Raw genomic sequence first — 21,804 nt, forward strand, 5'->3', positions numbered from 1 at the left:
CTGCCAAAAGAGATATTTTTAACGACATAGTAAAATGTCTGGGTTGGACACAGACATAGTTCACACACCACGGATTTATATACATATCCCCTATTAGACTCATTAGTGTATAAGAAAATGAGCAGACTATTACTTACACAAGCCTAGACAGATGACAACTCATGACTTATTGTGTGAGAAATATGAGTGGAGCCTTTCTGGTGGAAGCAAAAGTGTTCAAGTATAGCTTATCAGCCGCTGTCCAAGGTCCTGATTTCCCCTCACCTTCAACCAGAGCGGACTGAAGTGACTGAACCAAATCAAAAGTTGTCCTTCTACTCTGAGAACGCTGACAAAATCTTTGACAAAAAGTTATATATATATATTTACACATATATATAGTTACCTGCAAGTGTTTGTCCAAACACATATAAATTAAATTAAACCATGACCCCCCAGTGCAGTGACGTGTAACTCTAAACAAAAACAACACCCCATGACTGGATTTCTCTGTTTTATCTGAATCAGAGTGAAAGTTTGAGTTTATTTTCCAAATGGCTGAAAAGCGACTCGGCTTTAAAGGCCAAAAGGAATTAAAAGGAAGTAGGAAATCGATAAATGAATGAAAGGGAAAGGAGAAAGGAAGTGAAGGATAAATTATTGGGAAAAAAAAAGCATTTACAAGTGAATGAGTGGACCGGTGAAACCCAGCTGAGCTGCTGACAGCAGAATCGAAAGAAAGAAATACAGTAAGACAGGGAATATAAATAATACAACATGGATGCATCTATTCATTGATCTCTGGCATCACACGAAATCACGAAAAGAAGCTTTGACCTTCTGTGTGTGTGTGCGTGTGTGTGTGTGTGTGTGTTGGTTGTCAGGCAGGGAGACCAGCCTGTCAGCATAAATAAGCAGAAGTGACAATTGAGCTGTGAGCAGAGTCTCAGTGAGGCAGCTAAAACAACCACATTAGAGGATTTAACACCTGAGTAGTTTCCTAATTACTTTGTCATTAGCACAACTTAACCTCTGCCAAACTGGGGGAGTGGCCCTGGCTAAGGCATTGCTTTGCATGCATAAGTGTTTTTACCACATGGAAAGGATCATGGAAGCCATTACTATCATAAGCCTAGGTAGTGGACATCTTTTGACTTCCGTATTGTTGTGTTTATTGTAACCAGTTGACAAGCATATAAAGACAAGTGTTAGTTTGTTCTTCAGCCAAGATTCTGAATGAGAAATATGAGTGGAAACAAAAGTGTTCAAGTATAGCTTATCAGCCGCTGTCCAAGGTCCTGATTTCCCCTCACCTTCTACCAGAGCTGTCGGAACTAGTGAGCTGTCTGTGGTCCTGAACTTCTGTCTCCTACCCAGTCAAAAGCTGCCTTTCCACTCTGGGAACTTGATCCTTTTGGTGGGAACTTCATCCTTTCAATCTTGAGTCTTTTAAGCTGCAAGGACAGATTAGTTCCAGCACAGCACTCATCGTCCTTGGGCTGTTCCATACGTTTTCCTTCTGCAACCACTATTAGCAGCTGCTCACCCTGGATGACCCCATGTCTTGGAGATGCCCAGTCTGGCCATAACCATGTGGCCCTTGGTCAATGTCAAGCAACATCTGCTCGAGTTAACACTAAAATGCATTGTCTTATCACTGTGTGTCATTAAAGGAGTTACAGCGGGACAGACATTGTGATTTTTCTAGTGGGTAAATGTGCTAATTGTTGTTTTTATTAAAAAAAGTTGATATGCTGTTGAGACCATAAACAGTATAAAATATCATACATTATGGTAAATGGACTTGTTCTTATATAAAGCACTTTATAAAACATGCTTCATTCAGGTGCTTTCTATCTAACTCTCACATAGATTCATACTCTAATGGTGCATCAGAGAGCGACTTGGGCTTCAGTATCTAGCCTGGAGACTTGGAGCAGCCAGGGATTGAACCACGAACCGTCTGATTAGTAGATAACCTCCTGAGCCACAGCTAGCCCAAACTCTTGGTTCCATACGCAGCATGTTATAGTGTAGGTGTGGTTCTGGTCTGGGACCTCATTACCAGAACAGCAGAATGAGAATGGGGGAATCATGGAAACTAACTGCTGCTGACAGCTCAGCAAGTACCTAATTGAAATTTTAGCACATTTAGTACAACATCCTGAAAGGGTGCAACATTTAGCTCCCATAGTTGGCAAAGGACCTAAATTAATGCATTACAAACTTCTTCTAAAACCTATAGACTTCTCTAAAGCATATAGCATACTCTCTGCCAACCCATATCATCATCCTTGTTTTCTGTAAACTAACTTTTGTTTGTGTGTGTGGTGAATGCTGCTCGACCTCAGGCTATAGGGACAGCCATGGCTCAACTGTCCCTCAATTATTGAGAGACTTGCAAACAAAAAGTGCACATCTCCTAAATTCCAGCAAACTGACTGACAGAGTAGTCCAGCGTATGTACATACTGATATCAGTGCTCTATTGTGAATCACAGTTGGTGTCACATAAAGGTCAGACTGACAGACTCTGTGTGTCTGAATAGTCAGTGGAGAGGCTGATGACATGAACTGACCACAATGTTACTGTTTGTCCTCATGCTGAAAAGATAAGTGCAGGTAGGTTGGTAAGAATCACTGAGAAAGATAGGGAGGGAGGAAGAAATGAGACTGCAAATAAGGGAAAATGAGGACAATACTAACCAGAGCAAGGTCCTCAGCCTCGAAAACCTGCCAGTTTGCAGCACTTTATACATAATGTCTGTTTGTGTGTGTCTGTGTGATGCTTACAACACAATGAAAGACACACACACGCACAACTCGGTCTTTGCCCCCGGTCAGAGTTGGAAGAATTACAGTTTGATCCCCTTACCCTTGGAAACTGCCAGTCTGTCTGTACATCTTCACACGTTTATCAGATTGCAAGCCGGGGTTTCACGTCGCCTGCGGGATTCAAGTTTCTGCGTCTTATTAAAAGCATCGGTCGTGCTGAAAACGAAGGCACACGAGAGTCGTTCTTCTGCATAACTGCCTCTGTGCCTTTCTTCCTAATACAATATTACTGTTATTGCTTTACAAAGGATAGGTATTTTATCACAGATCTGTCTTTGGAGCAAGACAAGTTAGGTGAGTGTTCAAATAGTTAAAGTTGAATGAGGATGAATTTAGATTTTTCTTTGTCATTACTGCAAAGTGGATAAACAATGAGACAAGATCTTATTTAAATTTCCATTTGGGAAGCCTAGAATAATCTCCTGAGGACAGTGCTTACAGTGTAATTGAGTAGAGCACAATTGTCATTATGTGTGTGAAACACGTAATGACAGTTAAAAACTTGTACTGTTCCTGAAAGCTCTCCACAAACAGGAAATGGGCTGTTAACTTGCTTCAGGGAGAATTTTTCCAGCCCGATTCACACCATGGCATCAAGTGAATATTATCGTAAAAGCAGCTTCCCTGACTGAGATAAAGACTAAATATACTTTATCTTTCTTGTACAACGGTAAAATTAGAGGATTGCATGTCTGGTTAGCCTAGTACAGAAACAGCTAGCTTGCCTCTGCCTACCAGATCTTTACCAAAGGCAACTGTCAATGGTTGGTGTTAAAACCAGGTTTATGTAAAGGTTTAAGACATGAGATGGCTGTGGCTCAGGAGGTAGAGCAGGTCATTTTCTATTGGTGGCTTGACCCATGGCTGCTCCAGTGTTCATCAGAGTGAAAAGGTTAGACAGAAAGCACTGAGACTGGAAAACGGGCCGCTTCTTATATAGCGCTTTTTTCTCAAAAACATACAACATGCCTCAGTTACCCTTTCATTTAGGCACTTTTTTTCTACATTTAAAAGCTTTCTGCCTAACACTAACAACTCTGGGTTAGTATCTTGCCCAAGGATATTTGCAGACTGGAACAGCCAGGTGCTTTTGTGAATGATAAGTGGACTAGTTCTTATATAGCGCTGTTCTACTCTATCTGAGCACACAAAGCGCTTTATACAACTTGCCTCATTCACACACATGCGCACAAGCACTTTTTTTCTATGCTGTTTCTGACATTTACTTCATACTGTGATGGATGCATCAGAGAGCAACACGGGGTTAGTATCTTGCCCAAAGATATTTGGCAGACTGGGATCAAACCACCAACCTTCCAGTTAGTAGGTGACCTTCTCTACCACCTGAGCCACAGCCGCTACTACATTATGCAGTGCGTCAGTAGAAAAGCACTGTTTAACAACCAGTTTACCGTCTACAGACGCAGGAACAGTTCTTTACAATTACAATACAGTTTACTTTTTCATATCTCTGTTTTTCTGAATATATTTTCTTTGAGATGAGCAAGCTCAAAGAAAATATATATATAAGGCTTGTTGCAGAAGCCTTCTTCCCTTTTAGTGTGTTCTGTTAATATTCTATTTTTAATACATGGCTGTAACATCACACCCTCAACTTACCATCAAAGGTATGTGTAAACAAATGCACACTAATCGAACAATTATTAAGTACACATTGCTCGTACTGGGTTGGACCACGTTTGCCTTCAGAACTTCCTTGTCTCTTCATGGCATAGACTCAATGAGGACCTGGAGGTATTCCTCTGAGTGTTTGGTTCATGTTCACATGATAGCATCACACAGGTACTGCAGATTTCTTGGCTGCACATCCACTGAGATCTGGTGACTGTGGATGCAATTTGAGTACAGTGAACTCATTTTCACAGTCAAGAAACAAGTCAAATTCTGGACTTGAACATGCAGTTCATCCTCCAGTGTGGATGACTTTAAACAATGCAGTAATGTGAAAGACTAATGACTGTTATGACAAACACTCGTTTACAGTTCTTGCTACCAAGGGTGGCACAATCAGTTATCAGTTATTATGTTTAAGGAGTCATTACTTTTCTACTTAGGGCTAGGTAGGTTTGGATAACTTTGCTTCCTTAATAAGTCATAATTTAAAACTGCAATTTGTATGCACTTGTGTTATCTTTGTGTAATGTTAAAGTTTGTATGATGATCTGTAACTGTGAGAAATCTGGTAAAATACAAGAAATCAGGAAGAGCACCAATACAGCACTGCACATGTTTCTAGCGTCCAATCACCGTGGTAATCTCTGTGAAGTCCCTTTGCTTTGCTTTGTGTTCTTCATACATCGACACTAAAAGTAAAATTGCATGTGGGTCCCCATTAGGATAGAAGACTGTGTCAGTGTGTGGGACTCTACCCTTAGATTCATATTGTTAACTAGTCACTATGTGACATACTGTGTTATTATTTTTTAAGAAAAGTAACAAGTACTGTGTGTGCATTGTGTTTTCTTTTAAAATAATGACCCCAACACTCACACTCGTGACATAACTAGTTAAGCAACTCAGGAAGTTCAATGAAATTTAACAGAGTAGAAGTACAAAATAATATAACACTGAAACGTACACCTAACACAAAAATTAAACTTGAGTAAGGCATTGATTGAGTAAATCTACACATCTAGAGATGAAAAAAGGGCGAACTAACCTATATCTGATGATCCTTGGCTCTCAATCTCCCTTCGACCTATGAAGTACCAGACACACGCCATCCAGTGGGCCAGCAGGGCGAACATGGACATCAGCAGAGTCAAGACCACAGCGCTGTACTGTGAGTAGCGCTCCAGCTTCTGCAGGAGCCGCAGTAACCGAAGAAGGCGAACTGTCTTCAACAGGTGGACGCCAAAGTACTGCACAGAGATACATGCAATCTCAGCGCTCTGACAATATTTCATTCACTGTATTTCTTAAATAAAAAGGAATCGTTAAAAAAGCTTGATACTCAGTAATGTGGGATACTGCATTTAATACACATCATTTATGTGTAATTACCCGTCAGTTCATCTTTTTTTGTTTGTGAGACATGTTTGTTGTTGATCTGGTGAATTCACATGGGAGCTTGTTACATTATGCATTCATGTTCCCTTTAAAAAAAGGCTCACTTCCTTCACCGTGTTAGTGCTGAAAATGAATTGAAACTGAACATATGTCAATATTCAAATATTTAACTTTACTATTGGGGTTTAAATTATGTGGGCTGATTTGTCACACTGTTTGATTCTCGGTTCCGTTGGTGTGGTCACACACAAATGTCAACAGACAGAAACACACACACAGTAAGACACAGGGGAGACTCACCACGCTGACATTGAAAGCATACAGCAGGTCAAAGGGCAGGGCGGCAATGAGATCAACAAAGAGCCAGGTGGTGACGTAGTGAACGCAGATGGAGCGGGCGTCGTAGACGACCTGACCCGACGTGCTCACAAATGTAGTTCGAAAGTTCAGCACTATGTCTGCAGAGGACAATAACAGCAGTAATCAAGTGTCACTTAAATTACAGTGATGCATGGTAAATGCACAGCTACTTTTCAATGAGTCATTACACACAGCATGCATGGGTTACTTTAAATAACAGCACAGTATTAAGAAAAAATGTATTCACTTTATTTTCAAAGGGGTATCTTTGCTGGGATGTCAGCAACAACCACTTGTTGCTACCTGATATTAAAAGCTCTGTTTCCTTTTATTGTGAGCAACACTCACTTTTAGTTTACAGTGAAGTTGAGAGGTAGTCCAGAATCAATGTGGCTCTATAGCCCCAAAATGTAAATGACTTGGGGTAAAGATACTTTTTATGGTAGTTTTCATGTTTTTGAAATAAAAGTGTTGTTAAAACAGTTCGAGATGTTTCCATTACAGGGATATTTTGTTTTTAACACACCACATTGTTATTAGTTGTTTTGTTTTTAAAAGTACAGTTTTTAAAACATCACCACTATATGTTTATAGCCCTCACAGTTCAAGTGCATAATCCATCAACAGTGGCTACAACGACATTATAGTCAGTCAGAGAGACCAAAGACATGAAATAGCCACACCCAGCACTTCCTCCTAACAGCTTAAGGCGGCTGGCATGTTTGTGTGTCAAAACATTTTTGCGCACACTATATTTTCACATATTTAAACAATATCATTGCTTGGCGATAAATCAGGAATAAAAAACAGACCAATATTTGCAGTATTTTCTCAGGTTTATCCCCAGAGTCACCTCTGGGTGCCGTTCATCTGCAGTTAGTGCAGGCTGTAAGTCCACTGTTACCTCAGGTGTTAATACACTGAGGAGGCTCTAAAACGGGTAGACGAGTAACTGAAGCTCACCTCTGACTGATGACGTGGCTATAATATGTTGGACTTGGACGCTTAATGAATAAACTCTCGTGCAATGTGAGAATATAATCAAACTGTTTGTGAGAGGGATCCATCCAGCTACCATAGGATGGGTGGTGGAGTAAACCCTGGACAAATTGCCAGTCTGTTGCAGTATGAGGTCTAAAAAAATAAAAACATGACATAATTATTGCTTTTTTTCAATGTGGACAAATTACTCATAAGATATTTGTGACAGCTATGGTATATGTATGCGTGTGTGTGTAGAAGAAGGTGTAACAAATTATTTGAGCCATTTCAGCTCCATTCACTGCTTTTCACTGAGGTCTCATGAGTGTCCTCGGTGTGCCCCCTGCTGAACTGTCACCAATTTCTGTGGATTGGTAATAACAGGAATTTGCTTGTCTAGATTGGCTAGGTGATCACTCAGTGCATCAAGCATTATCGGCTTCTCCTTAATTGAATGGACATCAACAAAGTGCAATAGAAACCAGCTCATGCTCTCAGGGTAAGTGATTTTCTAGCTGTAGGGCTGTGGCATTTTGAACAACCAGGGGAATTTCAAGATGGTTTCTGATGACTTGTTTCCAGAAGAACCACAACATACAGCTAAACACAGCAACTGCACCACCCAGTCCTTCAAAGTATGAAATGATCCTATTCAAAGAGCCAAAGCTTTGAAGCTTGCTGAAAAAAAGCAGATGAGGACAACACGACAATAAAAAAGACAAACAGTCATGATTAGCTCTTCAATGTTTGCTCTATGATTTTAATTTTTCTGCGTGGTATTAAGGAACGAAATGAATGAATAAAAGGTGTCCCGGCAGACTATTTCGATCCACTATTGTTTGCTGGTGAATGTATCAATAAATAGGCACGGCCTATTAGTCCTAATAAATGGGCTATCGACTGACAGGAGTCAGACATTTAACTGCGGGTGGCTCGTGTAATTTCATTACGGAAGTTTATTGATGGAGAGCTTGTGTTCACTCTTTCCCATTAACACAAATCGTCCACTGAAGAGCACTCATGTAAGTTTCCTGCAGTCAGGGTGGACAAGACTGAGGACAAAGAGGCCTGCTGTTTTCTGGGAAATGACTTAACAATCAGATGTAATGGCTTATTGTGGAATGGCTCATATCCTTTTCCCTGCAACATTCATCATTAAAAACTTGAACAGAACTTTTATAATGAGAACTTCTATTAGGAGTCACATGAATATCAGACAAAGGCTGTTTGACTAACTTCCCATCAGCAGACAGTTAATATAATCAAGAAGAATTTTGCAGCAATTACAGTAAAACTTTATTTGCACACCCACTCATTCAGGCCATTTTCCTTTTGTTTTTAACCACCTAATGAGATTTCTTAAGCTGGCCTAATGTGTTTTTCCTCATCTTATGCCATGTGCTGTTACAATTGTTCATATTGAACAAGGCCAGAGTTTCAAAAATGAGGTCAGTGAATGTTCAAGTATCCCAAAAGCTCAGGCTTCACTTTTGTTTTCACACCATTTTTTTTTATCTTCTTTGATTTTTGTAATGTCAAAGAGAGAGGATAACCCCAATACGGTCGTCTCGTGCACACAGCTCTGAGTGTGTACACAGCACGCCCACCCACATTTGTTCAAACCCTCTGAGAGGGGAAGGAACAATCTGCTTCAAAATGATGGTGGCTGATAGGTGGAGAAGCTTAAATGGTTTGTGTCAGAGATGTCCTGTTAAGAGGTTGTGTTAGAGTATTGGATACTAGTAGAAGTATACACCCCTTTTTAAAAAACACTAAGGTAAAAGTGGATACAACTTTTTTGTGAAAAACTACAAGCTCTGAAATGTGAACCTATCGAAGTTGCTCTTTGCAGGACAGCTATTTCTATATGCAGCCAACTGAATCTCATGCTATGCTAAGACTAATGAGGAACATTCGAAGAGAAAAGGAAGATTTTTAACAAAAGCTCAGCTACATTGTAGATGGATTAGTTTGCCACACCTGAACATGAAGGTGAGTGCAGTCAGGAGTTAAAGCTGAATGCAGCAGATGGTCAGTTGTAGCGGCTCAGAGTGTGGAAAAGATTTGCAACTCACAATCATTTCTATTGTGGGCTCCAGTAGATTTTCTTAGTGTACAGCTGACCTGTGCTGCTGCTGCTACTCTTACTGCTCTTTATGGGTGAACTGAGTCCAATAAGATGTAAGCAGATGAGCTATCTTGGCTGATTTCCATCCTCTACACATGCAGTATGCTGTTTATATGCTGACTTTATACTAGACAGAATAAAGTTGGTTAAAAGGTGGAAGTTAGTGAGTATCATCAGCATAAATTTAAATGAATTTCTACTAACTCTGATGAAGTACACGACTGCTGCTGTGCACCAGTGCATTACTGTAAACTGACCACAGTACGGCATGCTAACCTGTTTATCCTGCACTAAACTGCAGAGTGTTTTCACCCATCTTTGAATAACTGAAAGTTCAGTTTCTTTTGCAGGACATTTCACAATATTTAAAGCTCCTATATCTGAGAAAATGAGGACATTATAAGCATTAAATTTCCAGTTTTTCAAATGTGATGTCTGCTGAGCTGATACCTGTCACTTCAAACTGTTACTCTATTTATAAATCAGTTCATGTGCAGATGATTAACTGAAGCCCCGCGCCAAGGCCCAGATAAATGTGAATAATGCAAAGCTATGATAGCAGAGGCAGCAAATAAAGCTATAGAGCTGATAATGAGGATACTAGGTAGTCCATTCAACAGGTGGCAGTTTTCAGAAGTCCACTCGTGGTATTTTTTTGTAGTTTAAGCCGCTGCTCTGCTGTGTCAAGGTATTTTTTGGTATACAGTAAACAGAGCTCAACTGCTATTGTATTAATTCATATTATAGCAAGTCCATCGTTACCTTCTCGATTTACTTTATCAATTTAGCAATTATCAAGTTTCTTCCAAAATAATCAGTTGCTGTAAGGACACAGACTCTCATGAAGACAAAAGGAAGACTAACGGTTCCCTTTGCTGCAGAGTTACCAGCCTCAGAATCAAATCAACAATTAACAGCCTCTCATATTCATCAGTGGCCTCATTAATGCTGGACAGACTCTAGGCAGCACACGCATTTTATTTTATTAGCTTTTTGGAAGAGACTGGGAATCAGGCTATTAAGCTTTTAAGGCTACTAAGAAAACCACGGCTGAGGGAGACCAGGAAACAGAATTGTCCAGACCAGGAAACACAAGGAATGGAAACTAGAGCGGTGGAAGTCTAGACTCTCATCCGACAAATTTAGTGTGCGCTTCTTGATTTAAGATGCTATATTTTATCAGATACAGCAAGTGTCAACAGAAGATGGAGGCGGAGTGGACTGTGGAAAGAATTTGCTGGAGACTGTTGGAGATGTTTTCAGAATTCAAAGCAGAACTTAACCCCTACAACTTCCACAACACCCTACTGAGACACAGTTTCTCATCTAGATATTACCCATCATTTTTCAGGAGCAAAATGAGCCAAAAACACATTTCTGGGCTCTGTAAGGGCTTTTTGACCAAGAAGCAGACTGACAGAGTTAGACTACAGAGGGAAGGAAAAGTCCTCAGCATATGTTAAACAATGGTGGAAAACATTCAGGCTTGGTTCCTACTTTCTAGGCGTATCCATACTTTTGAGGGGTACTCTAAGACTTCTTACTGAAGGAAGCAAGTTCTGTGGATGGTTAGAACAAAGCACCAACATGAGAAGACGGCACACTCTCTTACCTAAAATAAAGAGGATCTCGACGAGGATGTCGCTGACACTGGGCGGGCTGCGTGAGGCGCTGCCTTCATCCCGCCCTCCCCCGACTGTGAAACACACGTTATAGGGCACAGTGACGGCCACGTAGAAAGTCGCCAGGAGAATTAACCAATCCCAGCCGGCCTTGAAGGTTCCATAGTGGAGCAGGATGAAGCGAGATTTCTGAATGGCTGCTACTTTGTATTCCGGGATCGGAGGCTTCTCCCCAAACATGTTCTGGATTGAGAGGGAGACAGATGTCAACAGCTCTCCCGTTTCAGGTTTTTACATCTCTCTCGTTGTCCCTCTGCCGGGCCACGATAACACGGCCCTGTGCACACGCTTATCGAGCCACTTCAAGCTTCGAAAGCTCACACTGTGCAGAGGCGTTATAAAAGTCCACAGGAGTGGAGAATTCAGATTCATTCCACTCGATATCACAGTGCAGCCATGAAAACAGTTTCAACCATTCATAAGTGGGTTATTGCTTTTGCAGAGTTTTAGTAAAGTCTACAAACACTGTGACAAAAGGGTTTTCCCAGCACTAAGAAGGAAGAAGAAATGTGGGACCACTGGTTCCAAGCATCAACTTTCACACCTGTGAAATGTGTTTTTATGAAAAAGAATTTTATTTGTAGTTCATTCATTTCCTTTGGAATCAGGCAGATTAATCAAAGAACTCATTTTGTTTCCTGTGTGAGGTTCTCTGCACTCAAGTAAAAACCTGACGTAGCTGTACTTTCAGTTTATCCAGTTCATGCAACTATAAGCCTGAGTTGTTATGATTACTATGATTTTTGCATGTCCAACATAAACAATGTATAAACTGTACAGACAGGCTTTTAGTGTGAAATACAAATGATACTGTTTCCTTTTTCTAATGGGATTGTTGTTTTGTTGGGTTTGTTTATTTAGCCTCATTTTAATGTAAATGTTTTTTGTATTCTGGACTATTTTTATGTGAGAAGCATAGTTAATGTATGTATATGTAGAAAGTAACGAGGAGATTAATCCTTGACACAAATGTTTTTAAAGTCATGCAAAATGTGCACAGTGATGGCTTCTATCAGTGCAACAGTTCTCTGCTGACCTTCACCTCTGCCTTCCAGCACTGTGAATGATTTTTTCTGTTTCTGTCAGAGTGTTTAACAAGAGCTTGATTGTAAAAGTTTACATGAAACTCAAACACTCCAACTTCAAGTAAGATTTTAAACTAAAGACTTGTAATACATTATTTTTATTTCCTGAAGTGACAACTACACTGGTAACAAAACTGATACTATTTTAGTAATTTATATGACACACCGCGCTTTAAAAATGACTTTTTCCTGGATATCGGACTTATTCGTGTAGTAACACGTAATGGAAAAAATGATTTGCATTAAAGCAAATAATGAGCTAATCAGGAATCACCTGGTAGCTGATTATCTGTTCATTAGTGAAATTTATAGTAGATGTTTATTTACTGGCAGTGAGATCTTTATATTAGTGAATCACTGGGTAAAGTTTAGCTCAATATTATCTGATCTAGCTCATCCATTCATTCATTCCTGACTGACTCTGCAGACACTAAACATTTATTACTGATTACATAGAGCCTGAATCATTTCTTTGATTACTTTACTTAATTAAAGCCTGTTTCTGGGAAATCAAAGGAAGAGTCATTCTTTGGGTAACGGTGAGATTCTCATTAAGTAAGAAAGACCTACTGAGTAAGACCTGGGTGCTTCATAACATGAACCTCCCATAAGATATTTTTTATAATGTCCTGACTGCTTATTTTAGCCTGGGCCAGGAGTTATTACAGTTTCTAGATCATCAGCTATCACGTGATTCCTCGTTAGCTTCTCGGTTTTTGTACACAAGTTATAGATTTCCCTCTTTTGAGAAAATAAAAAAGCAAATAATGATTGCCGTTGGTTGGTGGCCATTTAACATGCAGGGTGCAAACTGCATCAGTCTGCATGTTTCCTAATCAGTGACATCAGCTACATGTAGATCTCCTTTACCACGGAGTAAACCGAAACCAAGCGCAGTCCTCTTGTCCTTCACGCCATCTGTCAGGGCGTGCGCTGCCCGCTGGACTGCAGCAGACCTACAGAGAGGTCAGCTCACTAACACACAGCTATAGTGATCATCTCCTGTGATGTCAGGTCTGAGCACTAATTTCCCATTTCATAACATTTCCTTTGCAGTGTTTTGTTTTTTGACACACAATCTTTAACTCAAGCTGAAATATTTGGATTGTGTTGTCTCTGTTACTTTAAACCACACACCTCCACCAACAGCCGGGTGCACTGCTTTAACGCTCAACTCTTTTTCAGTCTGAACTCCTGCTAAGGCAAATAATACAAGCTACTGTGCTATCAGCGGCTCCCCTGTTGTTTAGTTCAGGGACTTCTGTTGCAACTAGGGAAGCAATTAAACTGACTGCTTTTCATCATAATGAGGCAATAACCTTTTTTTTCTCCCAACTCCAGTCTTTGGAGAACCTTTTCATGGCTGCATAACATGTATGTGAATTAAAAGTTTTGCATGAATAAAGTAAACTCATGTTTTTAACTCTGTCACTTCAGTGTCAACGCCAGTGCCAAAGTCCCAAGTGAAGCTAATGACTGAATGAGAGGCAGTCTGGAGCCAGCCTGGCATACAATAACACTTCCTCTGGCATCCAAACATGTTTCTTTTTTACTCTAATATGAAAAGAATATTCCTGGCCACAAACTTAGCCTGCAGCCAGTGACTTTACATTCCTAAATTTAATGCTTCTCACGTAAACATAGTGGAAATACTGCTAACCCACCCAAGCCCTGCGCTGGAGGTTTATCCAAAAAACCTCCTCGAATTAGTCAGTAACTGCTCCACACGTCACTGTGTCCACGTCGCTGATTGGACAGACTGGAATAACTCACATAAAACTGACATGTAACAAAAACATTTGATGTAAGCAAAGTTTATGACAGACAAAAAGTCGGAGCTATATGCTGTTTGATGAGCGATACAGTGTTGGCCTCATTCTGGGACCTCCACAGCAGACATGGTCAATGGTAAAAAATCAATAAACTAACTAAAAGTTCCTGACTTTGTTAATGTGCAGCTTGTTTCACATGTAAGGAAATTCCCGACGCTGGCGTGGGAGCTTCATGGGTTGATGTTAACCACACAGAGAAACCTCAGTCATGTAGATGTAGCAGAGAAACTCACATTGTTGATCTTGAGCTTGCTCTTGTCTTGTTTCTGCAGGTGTCCTGACAGGTGATAGAGCACAGCTCTGCTGCGGCGCCGATTGGCGTTGAAGCCCGGAGGGCGAGTTACCTGATGCACCTCCAGACCCGTCTCTTCATCTGTGGAGGAGACAGAAACATGCTGAGCTTTGATGCAAGAAACGAGAGGAATTTAAACCAGTTTCTGTCTCATCCGCTGCATGCCGACTAAAGCGCACTCATAGCTCAGAAGTAATGCTTTGACTGCTACCTTTTTATTTGTACGTGTAAGGCTGTGAAAACATAACATTAAGTAAAGAGGTCTGTTTAGGACACACAGAGTCTGTGAAAAACTAGAAAAGCTGAGATGGACTGATGGAAGTTTGCTTCTTTTTCATATATTGGATAGATTTAACTGTATGGTTAAACATCTTCACACTGACAGAAAGAGAAATTTCATTATTTCGCTCTATTTCAGATCAATGCTGGCTGTTTGTGGCCCATGATGAGTTTGACACCCCAGTCCGGGTCCAGGTCAAAGTTTATCTGGGTTAGGGTTTGTTAAGGATTGGATATTAACCCAACCTATAACTCTATATGGGACGCTTGTAATCTCATGAACCGAATGAGCTGCTTTTGAGACACATGAAAAAGGATGAAGCCTTTTAAATGGTATTCCCTGACCTGGATTACAGAATCAGTAAAATTTACCAGGACCCCACCGAGTAGCTTATTCATATCATAACTTTCATCATCATCAAAAAAAGAGAGAAAAGGACTGAAACCGAGTGCGCTGAGGGCTCAACAGATAGATTAAGAAATAGATTAAAGGAGTTGTTCTTTGTAAAGCTATTATTCAGATAGAAAATATTTCCTCTATTTCCACTTTTAATGTCCTGTTTCAACTGTTGCCCTGTTCATAACATGATTTATTATAACCATGGCTGGAAAGTGCCCACCCATGTAACCAAATCATTTTCATTTTCAACAAGCAAATTTGATTTGTACATAATATCTTGGCTGGATTTCAGGCGGTTCAGATGGTGTATGAAGAAAAGCATCTGTGCCTCTTTCCACATATACAGCGTGGGGTTATTCAGAGGACCATCACTAACTAACACACACACACACACACACATGGCCTTAACAAGGTGTGTGTTTTGTGTCAGAGGGAAGAGCTGCACCAGCACCTGTTTTGACAGATGTACAAAAAGAAGGCGCATTAGCTGGGCAAAAGTGCAGGGCTGCAGATATTTTTATCCGCAGAAATTTTAATCTGGGGAGCACGTAGCTGTTTTCTCCTGAGCTACGTTCTTGTTACTTTTAAAGATATCAGCACTCAAGGTCAGAGACGGGTGACTGAATAATTTTACAGGTGCTAATGCAAGTCTCAGAAACGTCTCCTTGAAAGCAGTTTCTGAGACGCAGAATGAATTGAATGCACATTGTTGCTTAAAGCTATCAGAGTTTTGCTGTGTTTCCCCCTTCGTGTCTAAAGGACAGTTTGAAGATGAAAATCTCGTCTTTAAAGGTTACTCAGCACACAGAAACACTTTTGACATCTCGACTTATTCTTCACAATCTTTTGCAAACCCACAGTTCTCATTTTGTTCATCTGAAAGTTTACCCTAACCCAGTGGTGAGGCTTCTAACCCGAGCTTTTTATTACCAAACCCTCATCTGCAATTCAGCAAGGAAAAATCCTGCCAGCATCCAGTGGTTCCCCCTCAACCTCTCAGCAGATACACCTATGATGTCAGTTTTTCAGTTACCTCATGCAGAAAATATGGCGTCTGACACCTGACCTTGAGGCCGAGCTCAGTGAGTTTGAACAGATACACCTACGGTTGTCGCATTCACAGGAGTCCCTAAGGCCCTCCTGCTAGCTTGCCGATTCGTGATCAGACTCGTGATTTTCATGATTTTCTCTATGCATTTCTTTAATAAATGATTTTAAAAAGTGAGGCACTTGGTTGCATTGGTAAAATCATTCCTGAAAGGCTGCCAGTGTGGCACGTGTCTACATGTTAGGTCTAATTGTTGAATGTTGCCATTGTGTTTCTTAAATTTGTACAGTCTTATTTCAAGCAGTATTATCAAAGCCATTCCTTTGATCCTGAGCACCTCTAACCACTTTGTGTTGGGGGAGGTTTTATTGTAGATACATCCTATCTGAAAGATCTGTTTCTTGTGTTGTAAGCTTCCTGCTTTTACGACCCTTTGGTCAGCAGGAGGTCACACACACACACACACACACACACACACACACACACACACACACACACACACACATTCCTACTTACATATAGAAGTTCACACATACATACAAAGCCTTGTCTTAGAACTATGTGGGCGTTACTTCTTGTGTGAACTGTCTCTCAATAAAAGGCAGCAGGAGGAGGCCATCGTCGGGGTCATTTTCGGGCTGGACACAGATGAGGCCTCCCTTGCGCAAGTAATCGATCGATCGCTGACTGTCTTGTTTTCATTCATGATGAATAAGTCTCTAGAATTAGCGGGGTTTGTGGGAACAGACCCAACACTACACTTTTCAATAAGATGCTTTAAGCTGTTATTGTGAATATTCTTCAGCTCTCTTATACTAGGACTATGTTAAATGAGCAGCCTAACATCATGAAAATAACTCCCCTTTCTATGACATAGAGACAGTCACAAGGATTTCATATGGCAGTGGTGCCACTTCAGAAAAGGTGAGGCAGGTTAATGTGACTGCTTTTGTGAAGTGGTCACATAAAAATGTTTCTTACTCGAGCTTTCATTTTGCTTTCACGGTTTATTTGGCTGAAATCTGACATTAATGTTTTCAGTCACTAACAGGTCAAAGAATGGGTCAAAATAAAAAACCTCTTGTGTCTCCCCTCATTTGTTGTTTGTTCTCCGTCAGTGGTGTCGTGCTGTACGCTGCGAATTTGGCAGCTTGAATTAAAATGGGATTGATTCATGTGGTGCGTAAAACACATTCAGGGTGTTCGAAAGCAGGTTTCAATCATTTCTGCAGCAGATATTCAGCCAAATAGGAGAGCTACTGTGCAAGTGTGTGTGTGTGTGTGTGTGTGTGTGTGTGTGTGTGTGTGTGTGTGTGTGAAGTGATTTTTTACCACCATGAAGCATTGCAAACAGCAGCTCTGAAAAGCAATGTTTACGAAAAAACCCCCTCAAATTCTGAATACTTCCACTTCATCTCGAGTGCTCTGATTACTCTTCTTCTGGTCTCCTTAGACGATTGCTATTCATCTCTGAAATTATAGTATATACTGACAGCATTTACAAGGTTAAAAGGAAGCTTTAGTTCAGTATAAATGTGCTGGATTGCTGTTTTTGTTCACACCTTGCAGTGAAATGTAGTACACACCTGTAAGATATTCACATATTTTACTTTGTACACCTGTTTGAAGCACAGAGAAACATCTCCTGATGCAAGGGTCAATCAATAAAGTTTGCCCTGAGAAAAATAAAACTACGCCCCTTTTTAATGGTCAGGTACCGTGTTATGCTGTTGTTTCTATGTTCTTTAAGCACATGGGCAAAAAATGAAAGAGAAATGATAGAGGTGGGTTGGTTCTTGGTTCTTATACATATTCATTATGCAATGCTACAAATTCACAAGAACCAGATGTTATTATAGAAACATTATGTTTGCATTTCTGTGGGTTGAAACAAACATAACATATCAGCAGGTTAAGGCATTAAAACTTGTTATTATTTACAATTTATGTGAGCCACATCACTGCCAGCCACAGTGATTGGTTATCTCCTTTCTATTAATAAAGGACTAATACATTGTATCCTATGCTGAAAGAAGGAAGCACATTTTCTTAGTATTTAGAGAGATCGTGGCTGATACTGACTAACAAAGAAACAAGTTTTAAAATAATCGATGTATGTGCTGATTTGCTTTGACCTCTCCAGCACACTCACTCATGTAAACAAACCAGCGCATGCAAATGAATATGCAGGCTGCCCTGATCACCCTTTCCTCCGTTCGATATGTACAACGGTAAAGTGTACAAAGGTAGCATGACCCATACAGCATAACAGTAGCAATGAAACGATTCTTTATGTCGTGCGCAGAGAAAAATGATTCAAAGCTATTTATAAGATGTGCTTTTTAATGTCAGTGGATGCTGCACTTACCAATAACTGATTCCTGTCTGCCTCTAATTAACATTAGTAATTAAAATTGCAGCCTCGCTCTTCACAATTCAGTATTTTCACCAATTTTCACAATGTGTGCGTAATCTGGTTCACAATGTGCATCTAATACGAGGAAGTCATTAATATTAATGAGTTCATGTCATTGACAGACTCTTAGTGAGATCTACTCTGGGGAAATACGCAATTCAAATTATTAATTGATGCCTTAATTGTTGTTTGCTTGAAATGACAAAAACTACAGTGGAACTGAAAAGCTGAAGGGCCAAATGCTCTGCCTGCTTTCACCATTTCACGGGTGAAGAGTAATTAAAATTAGGCTCGCACTATGGCAGCATAACTAGATAACTGCTGACATGAAATGAAACATAAACATGGGGACATCGGTAACAAGAACAGATATTACTTTATGCAAATTTCATGTTATTTATCAAATACTGCCATTCTACTGGCCTGGGACAGATATTCTCAAGTTGCCTTGAGGCGCTAACCACGGCAACATTACACACCAATAATGAGCAATAATAAAATCCACATGAGGAGGTTGAAGAGTTGAAATCACCTCTTTTCCTCTCAATGTCTTTTTCTATCACTTGTTTCTGCGTATAGAGTTTGGGTTAAAACATATTCCACCAAAAATAACCCAAAACACAAAAACAACAGTGTTCGCAGGGTTTTTGTCCCATGTCAAAATCAAAGTCTTTAGGGAAATAAAACAAGTCAAATATATATATTAGAGAATGCCCCTACAGACGAGCTGCGATACAGACATGTGTCACATCTATCAGTTTGACTCCCTGAAACAGACCGTCACACTCCTGTGCTGTTGCTTTGGCATTATCTGACAAATAGTACAGCCTGTTGTGTGTTTTTATACAGCCTGTTCTTCAGTTTCAGTAAAGTCTCATATTTAGCATGCTAACATTAGCACCTTCCATCTAATATGGTCACGCCTGGCTCCAGTAAAACTGACAGAGGGAACCAGAAAGCTACCACTGCGATTAAAAAAAACATGAGAGCAGAAATGAATACGCTTCAATATCAAGATAAAGCACCTTAATTTGTTTGATATTTGGATTTATTAAACTGCTGACGTGGTTCATGCATATGTTTGTCTTGGATTATTTAGTTTAGGGCTGTCTTTCCTTGTTTATTTTTACATGTTTGTATAACATAATACAGAACAATTACAAGGATTTCACAGATTTTCTGGCAAAAACATAAAAATGTCCTTTTGGCAGCCATGCCGCTGTCAAAATTTTGGGCCACGACTGTACTTTGTCTTTGACACAAACTCACCAGTTTCAGGTCCGTGGTCAGGGTCCTGCTCCTTCTTCTTGTCAGTGATGTCTTTGTGGGACACGAGAAAAAGAACCACCTCGCCCTTCTCATTCTTAATCGGTACAATGTCCAGAAGACACCAGAACTTTGTACCTGGAGAGAAAATAAATGCAAACCTAAGATTAATGTGGGCTTTCGTAATACAAAAGTGGAAGCGGTTAAATCTTTTTCCCTAATGCACCAAATGTTTCGAACTCTGTGTATTTTCAGTCCCATACATCACTTTTAACAGACAAAGTCTGTGGAGGTCTTTAATGAACTATTTCTGATGCTCATAAATGTGAGTTATGAATTTAAATGTAAGTTTACATTTTAAACCAAGTGAAACAGTGTGTGACTCATGTTATCTCATTTTTTACATTATTTCAATTTGTTAATTTTCCAATTAGTGGTGAAAAAGTGGCATTAACCCACCACAGACTGCTGTTAGCTCAGTATTAATGATGTGACCAGCAATGTTTTGTTTAAAAATGATGTCTAATCTGACTGCCTACTGCCGTGTACATGCCGCTGTACACAATGCAGAGTTCACAGACTCAGAAAAAGCCCTGATGAAATTGGCTTCAGGAGCAGATTACTTTGACATTTTAGACAGACATTTCCTTCCATGTGCAGATACAAAACAGAGCAGGCATCAGTCACACTGATTAAGTTAAAAATACCATAAAAGAGGAGCTGGGGTGGACGTGGGTTGCAAAGTTGCATGCAGACGCTCAGGAGCTGTGGGTAGGCTGAAGTTGCTTAAATAGCCCTAAAATTATTCATAAGGAATTTATTAAAATGCGAGCCATCATCTGACTTGGACTGAGATCAGCTGATCTGCCTGAACAGGCCCAAAATGAACTAAAAAGATGAATTTTGTTAGTTTTGGGTGAAACTACATACCTTCACAACATTAATCTTGCACACTGAAAAATGTTACTTAAGGGTACCTAGTATGTTATTCTCATTTTTCACAATATACAAGATCATGTGGTGTGCATAACGGCATCATTTATTCCCATATCTAAGACTTCCAAATCCAAACAAGGTTCTTTCAGCCATGAAATTATTAATAATAATTTGCCTTGATCATTTGGAGAACACTGTGTTTCCTGCGTGATCATGTAGTGGTACCGTGCAATGCAATGACATTAGCATCTGGACAGTGTCAACATTTTTGCCATCTTTATATTATAGAGAATCAGAATGGATTTCAAAATGAATGCAAATAAATGCAGAGTGGTGTAGAAACACACTGCGAGTGAAAACCAGCAGTGAAGAAGAAATGTGAGGAAAGTGTAAACCTGCAGCTTTTATTTAAGCAGTTAAATGTTGACTTCTTAGTGTCTTTGTTTTTTTTACAAATCATTTGCAGCAACTGTCTGAACTAAAATCTTAATTTGGTTGAGGTCGACTGACTAACTCACCCATTTAAAAACACTCCATTTGTTGGCCTGAAGGAGCTCTTGGGATGCTTTTGCCATATGAAGTGCTGGAGTGTGCTATACTGAAAGTGACCAGAGAGTATAACCCTGTACATATTATTAACAATAGTGACCAGGTCCTGGTCAGGTGCTGGTCAGGTCCTGGTCAGATCCTGGTCAGGTGCTGGTCAGGTGCTGGTCAGGTCCTGGTCAGGTGCTGGTCAGGTACTGGTCAGGTCCTGGTCAGGTCCTGGTCAGATCCTGGTCACATCCTGGTCAGATCCTGGTCAGGTGCTGGTCAGGTCCTGGTCAGGTCCTGGTCAGGTGCTGGTCAGATCCTGGTCACATCCTGGTCACATCCTGGTCACATCCTGGTCACATCCTGTTCAGGTCCTGGTCAGGTGCTGGTCAGATCCTGGTCAGGTCCTGGTCAGGTCCTGGTCAGATCCTGGTCACATCCTGGTCAGGTGCTGGTCAGATCCCGGTCAGGTCCTGGTCAGGTCCCGGTCAGGTCCTGGTCAGATCCTGGTCACATCCTGGTCAGATCCTGGTCAGGTGCTGGTCAGATCCCGGTCAGGTCCTGGTCAGGTCCTGGTCAGGTGCTGGTCAGATCCTGGTCAGATCCTGGTCACATCCTGGTCAGGTCCTGGTCAGGTGCTGGTCAGGTGCTGGTCAGGTGCTGGTCAGATCCTGGTCAGATCCTGGTCACATCCTGGTCACATCCTGGTCAGGTGCTGGTCA

At 40.5% G+C, this 21,804-nt stretch overlaps 1 protein-coding gene across 1 annotated transcript in view; it reads right to left on the bottom strand.

The window, feature by feature from the left end:
* The window catches only part of kcnh3 (potassium voltage-gated channel, subfamily H (eag-related), member 3), a 166,934-nt gene that overhangs the window by 33,148 nt on the left and 111,982 nt on the right, over positions 1–21,804 (bottom strand). The window contains exons 4-8 of the mRNA XM_005475158.3: positions 19,616–19,750; positions 14,145–14,284; positions 10,925–11,177; positions 6,144–6,301; positions 5,494–5,695 (exon numbers count right to left, since the gene is read on the bottom strand). Of these exons, the coding sequence (XP_005475215.1) occupies positions 5,494–5,695; positions 6,144–6,301; positions 10,925–11,177; positions 14,145–14,284; positions 19,616–19,750 (888 nt within the window). The remainder of the gene's footprint in view (positions 1–5,493; positions 5,696–6,143; positions 6,302–10,924; positions 11,178–14,144; positions 14,285–19,615; positions 19,751–21,804) is intronic.

Source organism: Oreochromis niloticus, linkage group LG16, assembly GCF_001858045.2.
Source record: "Oreochromis niloticus isolate F11D_XX linkage group LG16, O_niloticus_UMD_NMBU, whole genome shotgun sequence".
Classification (NCBI taxonomy): Eukaryota; Metazoa; Chordata; class Actinopteri; order Cichliformes; family Cichlidae; genus Oreochromis; species Oreochromis niloticus.